This window comes from Alosa sapidissima, chromosome 6, assembly GCF_018492685.1.
Source record: "Alosa sapidissima isolate fAloSap1 chromosome 6, fAloSap1.pri, whole genome shotgun sequence".
Taxonomy (NCBI): domain Eukaryota; kingdom Metazoa; phylum Chordata; class Actinopteri; order Clupeiformes; family Clupeidae; genus Alosa; species Alosa sapidissima.
In genome coordinates this window covers 16,308,249-16,319,442 of record NC_055962.1, presented here as the reverse complement: position 1 = coordinate 16,319,442, position 11,194 = coordinate 16,308,249, and the positions used below count along the sequence as shown (strand labels likewise).

The following is an 11,194-nucleotide window of genomic DNA, read 5'->3' as shown; positions in this document are numbered from 1 at the left end:
AGTTGAGAGACGAGTGGAGGATGGAGGGAAAGATAAAGCACTGCAGCAGAGGATCTGAGGACAATGAAAAGGATGGAGACGCGGTGGGAGAAAATGGGATAGAAGAGGAGCGAGAAGGGGGATGAAGGGATGGAGATTATAGGGAACCAGGGTTCTAAATTAACACCGCCAAATGAGGGAACCAGGGTTCTAAATTAACACCCGCCAAATGCAGGTTAAAATTCATTTTGGCGGGTGTTGATAAAAACTTACTAGCCTCTTTGGCCGGTGATACAAGGATACAAGGAAGTTTATTGTCACATGCATATAGTTACTGGAAGTAAGAAATGCAGTGAAATTATGTCTGGTGTCAGCCTATTTGTGCATTAATGGGGGGGGGGTAAAAAGTGCAGTAGAAGAGGGGTTTAATAGATTAAGTGGCAAGGGCTGCATAAAAAAGGTGGGGGAGGATTGGGATTGGGTGGGGGGCACCAACAAGGAGCACCCAAGAGCAACAGGGGCAAGGAAAAACTCCCTTACCAAGGAAGAAACCTTGGGCAGATCCACGGTTCAAGGGGCTAACCCAACTGCCAGGGGTCTTGGTGTGTGTGTTGGGGGGGGGTGACAGGGGAGATGGGATAGTGTGCTGTGTATGTGGGGAGAGGGCGGTGTGCAATATGTGTGTTGGAGAAGCTTCCTGATGAAATAATGTGCTGTGTATGAAGGGGGGGGGGGGGGGCAGGGACTTAATATTGCAAGCAGAGTACTGTATGTATGATGTATGTGAGTGATGACAGTGAAGATGTGTGTGTGGGCGGGAGGGGAGTGGAGCAGTGACTGTGTGTGTGTGTGCGTGTGGGTAGGTGGGGGCAGTGTGCTGTAAGTATGTAGAGGATGTGTGTTGGAGAAGATCCTGAAGACAATGTGCTGTGTATGTGGGGGGCGGGGGGGGGCAGTGTGCAGCAAGTATGTAGAGGAGGCTTACTGTAGCAAGCAGTGTGCTGTATGTATGTGAAGTGATGACAGTGATGATGTAAGTGTGTGTGTTGGGGGTGGGGGGGTGGGGGGGGTGGGGGGCAGAAAGGCTAGGCAATCAAGGACATGGGTAGATGGAGGAGAAATCAAAAATAATAAATAAAAAGTGTGCAAAATTTGGAGAAAGTTTTGGTGATGCATAAGGCATTACGTGCTCTCGGTCATATATGCCCCTGGCAGTACTTCTTACATTTCCCATGACCACTGTGCCGTAATGCTACGTGATGACGTTTCATACGCCCATTGACTGCACTAAGATTGGAGAGAAACCAGCGCGAGAGACTGAAACGAACGGAGCGTCTACCAGAAACTAAGGAATTAGAAGAACGAATGGAGCCAGAGCAGGGAGCATAGACTGAACGAGGAGGGAGTTAGCCAGTAAATTAAAGTAAAAAGTACATAACACATATACAGAACACAAATACATAACACGTTACGAAATATTAACACAATTAACGCATTGTGTTTACCTAGCCTATTTCCTTTGTGGGAGGCTCGTGTCGTAGCGGAGGCCGCAAAACCCGAAGCAGCTAGATCTTTTATTTTTTTGTCTATAGCTGATGATGGAGAGGAACGTGAGAAGCTTGTATAGGCGAAAATGATCAGTTTTAAAAAGCACACGTGAGAGGGAGAGAAAACGAGTAGCAGCTTCCAGCTGGCGTGTCATTGTTGATGATGATTTATATCTCCTTTTTATTAAGTTAAGATTAAACTAAATGCGGCGGTGGTTGGGACAGACTTATGGCTGCGAGAAGAGGAATGGAGCAGGGGATGAGGATATCGACAGAGAAATAGATATAGATAGTATATCCATGCCAACAATGTTAATAAAGATCAAATGCATTCAGTGACACTCATCTCATAAACTCATAATTCTCTTATTTTCACCGGAAACAAATTGGCTAGTAGAAATTCTGATTGGCTAGTAACTTTAGAACTAAAGCTGTTTCACTCATTTATAAATGGTGCACTGTCGCTTTAAGAGCATTGTGTCTACAACACTGTTCTCATAATGATCTTTTGCCAGCTCCACTCAAATATAGCCTATGGCTAGTGCTGTGCCTGTGGCGGTGCCCTCTCACAGTTTATAAATGGTCAGTAGTGGGAACTACTGTTGCCTGCATGATTTCCTTCTAAAAGTTTGTTATATTAAAAAAGAGATATCAGTTATCAACAATGACAAGCCTGCTGGAATCTGCTGCTCTATCATTCTCTCTAGTGCACGCTCAGACACGATCCCAGGAAAAAAATAACGAGCAGCCTATGATAACCTAATTAATGGTAATAATGATAATACATTTTATTTAAAGCGTCTTTCATGACACCCAGGGTCACTTCACAAACAAAAGTCTGGCAGTGAATTCCACAGCTTGGGGGCGATGTACAGTAGCTAAAAGCCCTCTCTCTCAGGGGGCTGAGGTTCACACTACACTAGGGACATGCAGTAGGCCTGCTGAGGAGGATCTCAGTGAGCGGCCAGGGGCCAGGGGTGTAAACTTTCAGGAGGGAGTGTGAGGTAGGTGGGTATAATTGTGTAGGGCATGGTATGCCAGGAGCAGGACTTACCGGTAATTAAATTAATTAAATGCTCGGCGGGCCGGATTCTGCCTGCAGGCAGTAGTTTGCCCACCTCTGTGCTAGGGGAATTTCATAGTTATCGATGGAATTATACTCGTATCCTAAACTACTCATTCAGTCACTCAGAATGTTTGATCCAAATATGGTATGTGCCTCCAGATTGTGTCTGGTACAGAGGTTTTTATGTTTCTGTACACATTTCTGCACTACTAGAAATTGTAAACACGTGCAGTGCACACTCTTAGAGATTTGTCTTGTAATTGGTCTACTCTCTCTCTCTCTCTCTCTCTCTCTCTCTCTCTCTCTCTCTCTCTCTCTCTCTCTCTCTCTCTCTGAAGTGCCATGGCTCTAATGGGAGCCATTAACAACTCCCAGTCATGGGTCCAAGGCCACGCCCTCCTCTTCTCATCCCCTTGGTGTGTGTGTGTGTGTGTGTGTGTGTGTGTATGCAGGAGGCTGTATGAACAAGATAAAGTGGCTGATCTCGTGGCCCCTGCTCCTGCTGCTCTTCTTCACCATCCCCAACTGTGCCAAACCGCGCTGGGAGAAGTTCTTCATGCTCTCCTTCATCCTCTCCACCGTCTGGATCGCCGTCTTCTCCTACTTCATGGTGTGGATGGTGGGTGAACCGGCCGTTAGAGGCCCTGCTTTTATAGCCACAGGGAAGTGTGTGTGTGTGTCTTCCACTACATGGTGTGTATGGTGAGTGGACTGGTTGACTCGCGGTGGCCCTGCTTATAGCCACTGGGAATGCTGTGTCTGTGTCTAAAAATGCCAGTTTATTTACCTTGTGCAAAATGTGCCCAAATGTCAATGGCATGAGGGTCAGTGAGAATGCCGAGGGTAATAGGTCATGTGATTTTTAAACACTATCTGCTTATGAGCAGTGTGTGTGCACATGTGGATACTCTCTAGTAACCAAATACTTAGATAGCTGCAGGCTCCCTTCTGTTTGTGTCAGGAATACATAGAACATTTTAACGAATTTCTGAACATCAAGGGATAACAATCCTCAAGTTCACAATGTGGATTTCTTATTCTTTTTATCTTCTCACTCTGACACTTGCTTTTTTTTTTTTACTCTGCATGATGCAATAGCACCCAATCGAGCTGTGTGTAGTAGAATTTCACGGGATTTGCTGCAAATTGTGGCCCCTCTGAGCTTTATTCAGACAAATGGGGAAAGGTTCCAGATCAGTTTAAAAGCAGGGCGTATGACTGATATAGAACCACATCAAAGCTAAATTTCTACCAAGGGCGTGGAGCCTTGGTATGCTCAGTATAATCTTTCGAGGACTCACAATAGGATTTTCTGTTGTGAGTGCAAAAAGACATCTGATACTGTGTGACAGTTAAGAGCTTAAGTAAGTTGCCTTGAAGTAAATCACAGGGATCAAAGGGTTCGGGATTAACTCTCACGATGACTGTAACCTAGCAACAATAAACACTTAACCAAAGCGCTCTGGAAAGAAAAATAGGTTGAGGTCGCGATTGGTGGACACAGGCCCTTATACCGGCATTGAATCCATTGCAAGCTTACAGGGTATGTTGTCACATCAAAGCCAACCACAGACAAGACTCAATGTATCGTTACAAGGCTCAGCCATCATGGACAGGATGTAGAGGAGTATTGAAGTGTCCTTGAGCAAGACCCTGAACCCCAGACTGTTCCCGATTTGCTAGTAGCACATTGCTTGACACCCTCTGCTATTAGTGTGTGTGTGTGTGTGAATGTGAGGCATTACTCTGTATTGAGTATTATGTAAATACTATATCAGTGCTAAATAAATAGTTTACTATTGACCATAAAATGTGTTGCAATCCATATACAGTAGGAGGTGTGTTGTGTTCTAAATTTAGCCTATTCACTTGAGCTTTTTTTTGTTTCCGGAACTCTGCATTGTTACAATGATCCATAGAAATAATTTTCAAATCAAACTTAAGGCGGTCTGAAAATCAATGTATGTTGAAGATGTGCCATGAATGTAATGGTTTTAGCTAGTATTGTTTGAGGTCTTAAAATTGATTTTAGAAGTTGAAAAGATTTAAAAACATAAGGTTTTAAAAGATGTTGAATTTGAATTCTAGAATCCTTTATGTAGGTTATATGTACAGTTATAGTAGCATTGTGCAGATCCTTGCCAAGTGCAAAATTCCATTTCAATCTCAATTATAAAAATGCTTGTATTATTTAATATATAATTTCAGGTAACGGTCATCGGATTCACACTTGGCATTCCCGATGTCATCATGGGAATCACTTTCCTGGCCGCCGGCACCAGTGTGCCAGACTGCATCGCCAGTCTCATCGTGGCACGGCAAGGTACGCCTCAGTCAATCAATCAGCCTGCCACTGGTACCATCAAATGTGACAAGGCCTCAATACTAGACTGACAAGTCAAAAAAGATCAAATACTAGGAATATATTGATATTGGATGTGTTAACTAAAGCGTAAGATCAGAGATGCATCTTTCAGTGTTTGATCCCACTCCAATCAAGGAGATTTGACATGACTTGTGTGCCTTTCAGTTCAGCTATGTTTTGTTTTTTTGTACGGTTGTATTTTGTTTGAAGGCAGAGTTTGTCAGATGATGGCAAACTTAAGCATTTATCTCACAGTGAATTTCACTCAACATACCATTGATGTGCCAGATTTTATTTTTGGAATGATCTTTTCAGTCTACTGCCAGTCAACCATCTTAGAAGGATGTGTTTCAGTTCAATCGTGGCACACTTGGGCTTGCAAAAAGGACACCTTGGCTAAAATACTCTTTTAAGAAAAACAATTTAAAATGCCCCCCCCACACACACACCCCATAGACACACAGGCTAACCACACAGTAAGCATAGCAGAGGTAATGAATTGCTGGGGACTTTGAGTATCTTTGATGGGGTGGGGGGAAGAAAATGCCATTACAATTCTGTGTGTTGTTTTCAGGGCTTGGGGACATGGCTGTGTCTAACACCATTGGCAGTAATGTGTTTGACATCTTAGTCGGCCTGGGTGTTCCATGGGCTCTGCAGACCATGGCAGTGGACTATGGCTCAGAGGTAAGGACAAACATCACGTGTTGGTTTACTTTAGGGGTAAGGCACACAGTATATGTTCAAACTATAACTATGCCTGTGCCCGTTTTGTTTTTCTTAATCATGTTAAAATTGCCTGACCGCAAAGTGCCCATGCCATTGGTAGCCTAGATAATTATCATAGAGTGAGTGATATTCTGTGATCGTAAACTTGTACACTTGAAATGGTCAGGCTTTTAACTCTGATGGCAACAAACCTTCCTAATGCATCACTTACCTTTTGAGGTGCACCTGCTGCACGAGTTTAAGCTGGACTTCTCCACATTAATTGCATAATTACATAAATCGATGTGGCGGGAGGCCATAGGGTGGTCGCAAATGCTGGTTATTCTCACTTAGCCATTTGCTAAGTCTCTTCTCTCTCTCTCTCTCTCTCTCTCTCTCTCTCTCTCTCTCTCTCTCTCTCTCTCTCTCTCTCTCTCTCTCTCTCTCTCTCTCTGTCTCTCTGTCTCTCTCTCTGTCTCTGTCTCTGTCTCTGTGTGTCTTGTAGGTTCAGATTAACAGTCGAGGGCTTGTCTACTCAGTGGTGCTTCTGCTGGGCTCTGTGGCATTAACAGTAAGTATACTGACAAAATCCCGAAGTTAATGCAGCATGTGCTCTTTATTTCATTAAGGTGCAACTGCACATTATACAGGACAAGAGGCCAGTGCATCACTTGACACTTCTGTTTTGTGTTTGTACCAATTCGCTGCACAAAGAATCTCCCTGAATGGATTATAATAGTGCCCTATGCTTCCAGAGAGCAGTTAAACCTGATTAGATATGCGTGTGTAATTTTGTTTTTTAGCTCATGGTTTGCAATTCGTGTTGCAATTATGATGATTACATGAAATCAAACCTTGACCCTATGCATTACATGAGACTAAAATTATATAACTAACGACAGTCTGACGACTTGATGAGGCTTAACTGAGGAAAACAAATTGTGTACAACCTGTGAATGTTGTCGCGCTAACTCATAAGCAGGACCTCAAGGCAATTTCACTCTCGACACCAATCAGAAAATTAGTGCTGGCTGGTCATGTTTTTATAGTAACTTCAGCACCAAATTTAAATGCATCACAATGAACATGATATTAACCTTACATATCGGTGATCTTACTTCTCTCATTTCCACATAAGTAGTGCTCTTTAAACCCTAAAAGCACAAAATATAGAAGTATATTACAGGGTATACATATCCAATTACTCTGTAGTCTGTAATAATTGCTCAACACAAAGCAATATTAATAGTTTGTTTTTAGGGTTTAAAGATCACTACTTTGACTCATTTGTAGAGATCGTTCTCTTTGCAGAGCAGAAAATAAGGAAAGAATTATGATTGACAGTTAATTTAGCTCTTCATCAAGAATCATGTTCAAATGAATAGTCTCTAAATAAATTAAACACCCACATTAATTACATCTAAATTTAGGAGGGAATCAAGTCCTCACTTAATGGAAATGAGTCTTAATGTGCCAGTCAAGCCTCTCAGTCACACACATACGTTCATTCATAAAAGTTTGATGAGAGACTAAGCCTCTCTTCCACTGGGCTAGAGTTAATTAAGGTGCAATGAGAGCTCTCTGAACCTTTATGTTATATGGCTGTAAAGGAAATGCAGTGAGGGGGCATCAGGTTGGGTATTCTTGGACAACAAGGGCATTGGACTGTGGGAGTTGAAGTCTACAGGCTATTGGATTGTGGGAGTTGAAGTGTACAGGCTGTTCTACATCTAAACCTTGCCAGCCTTACATCCCAAAAAAACACTGCAGTAGCCATAGAAGATGTTCAGATATTCTATATACTGTATGTTCATGCAGAAGTCTACAACCCATCAAGAGACATCAATATGTCCTGATCTAGAAAGTGTAACATATATCCAGGGTTCCCACGGGTCATGGAATTTCTGGAATATCATGGAATTTTGGAAAGTCTATTCCAGACATGGAAAGTCAGGGAATTGTATCTTTTTTTGGGCAAAGTCATGGAATATCAGGCAATTTTTAATTCAGAATTGGTGTATATCTGGTTATTAGCTTTACTGCTTGCTTAGGTAGTTGTGGTTAGCCCAACTTTGTTCATTCAATACCCATTTATTCATCTCTCGCTCTGAAAACAGTAAAAAAATTCTTGAACGCTTCATGGCTGTTCTGAAATCTTGTACCCTTCATTATAAAGTAGGTCATGGAAATTTTGTTTTTTTGTCAGGGAAAAGTCATGGAATTTTACATTTCATTTGGAGTGGGAACCCTGTATATCTCATTGGTCTTCAGACAGTCTGGACTGGGATATCTAGTGCTATGTAGGGACTGTCATACTTTAACTTTTTGTCGGCTAGATGTGCATACCATGTAATTAATAATCTCAAAAGTCAGTCTGATTGCAGTTGAATGTGAGGTAGGTAGCCAGGTGGATATGCTGGGCAAATACAAATGTGCTCACAGATTTGTCTGGGCTCACCTACAGTAGGTTACTGAATGTTGGAATCTTTATTGAAGATTTAGATGTTTGTGGGGATTGTGAGGGTTCTTTAGAAATCCAAAACTGCTTGAAGTTCTGGTTCTGAGATTCTGTGCGGACAACTCATCCCTCCCATTCTCTCGCAGGTTCTGGCGATCCACGTAAACAACTGGAAACTGGACCTGAAGCTGGGCATCTATGTCCTACTGCTCTACGCGGTGTTCCTCTGTTTCTCCATTATGATCGAGTACAACGTCTTCACCTTCGTCAACCTGCCCATGTGTCAGGGGGACTTCTAGACGTCCAGGCCTCGACCACCTGTCTAGTCGGCCTCTGTCCCAACCCCACCTCGGATATCCTCCGATGCCCAACGACCAAAACCACCCAGCCAACCACCATTGGCTGTGAAGTGTCTTGGTGTCCCATACACTCATTCAATCCGAGACTCCCACGGGACCCATGTTTACCTTTCCTGTTCTCTCAGTCTCTTGTTCTCACGGTCACTTTTTCTATCATTTTTTTCCCTTCATCCTCCCCCATTAATTTGTCCTGTTGGTCTTTTTCTTCCATGTAGATTGGGAGAAAATTATTATATTTGTGTGAACTTGTTTGGTTTTCTTTCATGGTCTTTTTTTTCTGTTTCCTGTTTTGTCTTCATCGTTACGATGGAGAGTTTGGGAGTCCTCAGTGCCACCTCCTCCTCCCTCTCCTCTCCTCTCCTCTCCGGCATGTCCTACCTGTGTTCTCTTTCCTTCCTTTTTCTTCTGAAGAACCGGTTCCATCCCATGAAGGAGGAACTTCTCCTTGGCAGCTCTCCACCTCCACAGCGTCTCCTCTTCCTCCTCCTCTCTCTTCTCATGACTCTAGGTCAACCACAAATGGATCATCTTTCCTGCCAAAACCAAAAAAAAGATAAAACTGCATGCGTCCTCCTTTTCTTCTCTCTTGTCAAATACCCCATAACCCTGGTCACCAAGGCACTTTCTGTTACATGGTGTTCAGTGATTTTTATTATGATTTTATCATTTGTTTTATTTAGTTTTTTTGCTTTTCTGCCCAGCACTTGACTACTTCAGAGAGTGGGGGCCTTGAGTCTGCAGCAGTTCACAAAGGGGAGATCTAAACATATCATAAATCTCATCTCTCTTGTATCAATACAGTTGAATTGTTGTTATTTTTCTCCCCTAAACAAAGAAATAAGCGTTGTGTAAAAAGATCACAGGGCAGAATGCAATCAGTGCAGATCGAGCATCCATTTGCAATTAACATAAATGTAGACGTCGGGACAATGCGATTGGTTCCATTCCCCACCAGTCACTTGAATGGGAGGGAGACCTCAACTTGCAGTGATTCTATTGGGTGATCTTTCATCAGTTATATATTTTTTTTTTTAAGAAATAGTTATGTCCTCATTTACCATCTGCATGCCAGGACAGAGGTGGAATCTGGTAGGGGCAATTTTTGGTTAATTTACTGAGTGGAGGAGAAAAGCAGCACCGATTTATACAGTCCTGGTGGGATTTGTTCAGACTGACGGACTGACTCCAAAGGGTATAGTGTACTATTTTTATTTTGTCGCTCTTTTTTGTTTGTTTGTTTTGTTATTGTAATAGTTGATGTAGAGCCAGGGCTCTCGTCCTGAAGCGAGCTGCTTGACCTCTTGCCCACTTTGGGGGCACAAGGAGAGTAAATATCCCCTACTCTGCTTGGGCTGTTTTTTTTTCTTTTCTTTTTTTTTTCTTTTAGAGTTCTAAACCTGTTTTTTGGAAATCAGGGAATTAAATGAGCTTCATACACCCCTCCCCCAAGTAAAAGGGTGGGGGAGTTTGGTGATGTTCTCTTGTTGTGGAATTTACATGTAGATATTTGCACTTTAAAAACAAAGCAAAGCAGTCCTCCCATCCAATCAGTGCTTCCTCTTATGTGTGCACGACTGGTTGTAATGTGCGAGTATGCGTGCGCGTGGGTATGTGAGTTTTATTTTGGTTTTGAGGGACCTCATCCTGTCTACTTTCCTCGTCTCCACCTCCCATCCCCATCATGAGCACAGTCTCAAAGAGCACATCTGTGTCTGCAATGCATGATGGGAACTCTTTCTGGAGGTGGGTTAGGAGGAGGAGGAGGGGTTGTGGGGTGGGGGGGAGGGTGCACAGTTGCAACTGTAGTGTTCCTCCCCTGCCCCCGTCCCCTAGCTTTTCCCCTCCCTGAAGTGCCCACCTGGTCCTCTCTTTACACAAAGTGGCAGCTACAAGCAGCACAGCAATCCAGACGTCTCACCTCATGATGCAAAAACCAACCTGTAGAGGGACCTGGGCTGTGTCAGGGGTGCGGGCGTAGGGGCGGGGAGGGGGACCTGATTGGGCAAAGTCACCAGCGCCTGGCTACTTGGCTCTGCCTGACCCTGACCTTTGACCTTTTCCGTCCTGCCCCCCCCCCCACCCCCTTTCCCCTCCACCATCGTGTCACCAGAGGGCCGGTGCAGGCCGGTGCTAGTCTGGTTTATGCAATCACATCCTGGACAGAACTGAAGTGAGGGGAAAGGTGGTCGACACAATTAAAAGCACTGTACTGCACTGGGCAAGCTCTGTGCCATGGGGTGGTGGAGGGGGGTGGCATTTGTCATTTTGGAAGCCCAGACAGCAAGATGATCACAGATTGCCGTGGGGTTTTCCTCTCCTGATGGCTAAGAAAAAGGGCAGAAAGTTCCAGAAGTTGTCTATGCAGGTGGAGCTATTCAGCTCCTTGCCAGGTGACCTTGTACGACCTCTACTCCCTCTTCGTCTGCCTCTGCTCTTGGTCCATTGAATGGATGCATGCACTCCGCGGAGGAACCTCCTCTTATTTGTGTGTGATGGAATTGACTGTGTTGATTTGTGATGAAATTCTATTGTGTGTATATAAGTATACATATCGTTATTTATTATTTTTCTTTTGGCGTGGGGGGTTTATGTCTCAGCTGCTACCGATTTTGGAGGAAGTGACCACACAGGAAGTGAGGTAACGGGTGTCCGTTAAGTCTCCGTGCTCATTTGTACTGCCCAGGCCAAACCTATATCTCTGTCACTCTAATG

At 43.7% G+C, this 11,194-nt stretch overlaps 1 protein-coding gene across 1 annotated transcript in view; it reads left to right on the top strand.

The window, feature by feature from the left end:
• The window catches only part of slc24a4b (solute carrier family 24 member 4b), a 53,950-nt gene extending 43,142 nt beyond the window's left edge, over nt 1–10,808 (top strand). The window contains exons 11-16 of the mRNA XM_042095889.1: nt 2,752–2,761; nt 2,968–3,211; nt 4,801–4,915; nt 5,532–5,644; nt 6,171–6,236; nt 8,270–10,808. Of these exons, the coding sequence (XP_041951823.1) occupies nt 2,752–2,761; nt 2,968–3,211; nt 4,801–4,915; nt 5,532–5,644; nt 6,171–6,236; nt 8,270–8,422 (701 nt within the window). The 3' untranslated portion in view covers nt 8,423–10,808. The remainder of the gene's footprint in view (nt 1–2,751; nt 2,762–2,967; nt 3,212–4,800; nt 4,916–5,531; nt 5,645–6,170; nt 6,237–8,269) is intronic.
• The last annotated feature ends 386 nt before the right edge of the window (nt 10,809–11,194 follow it).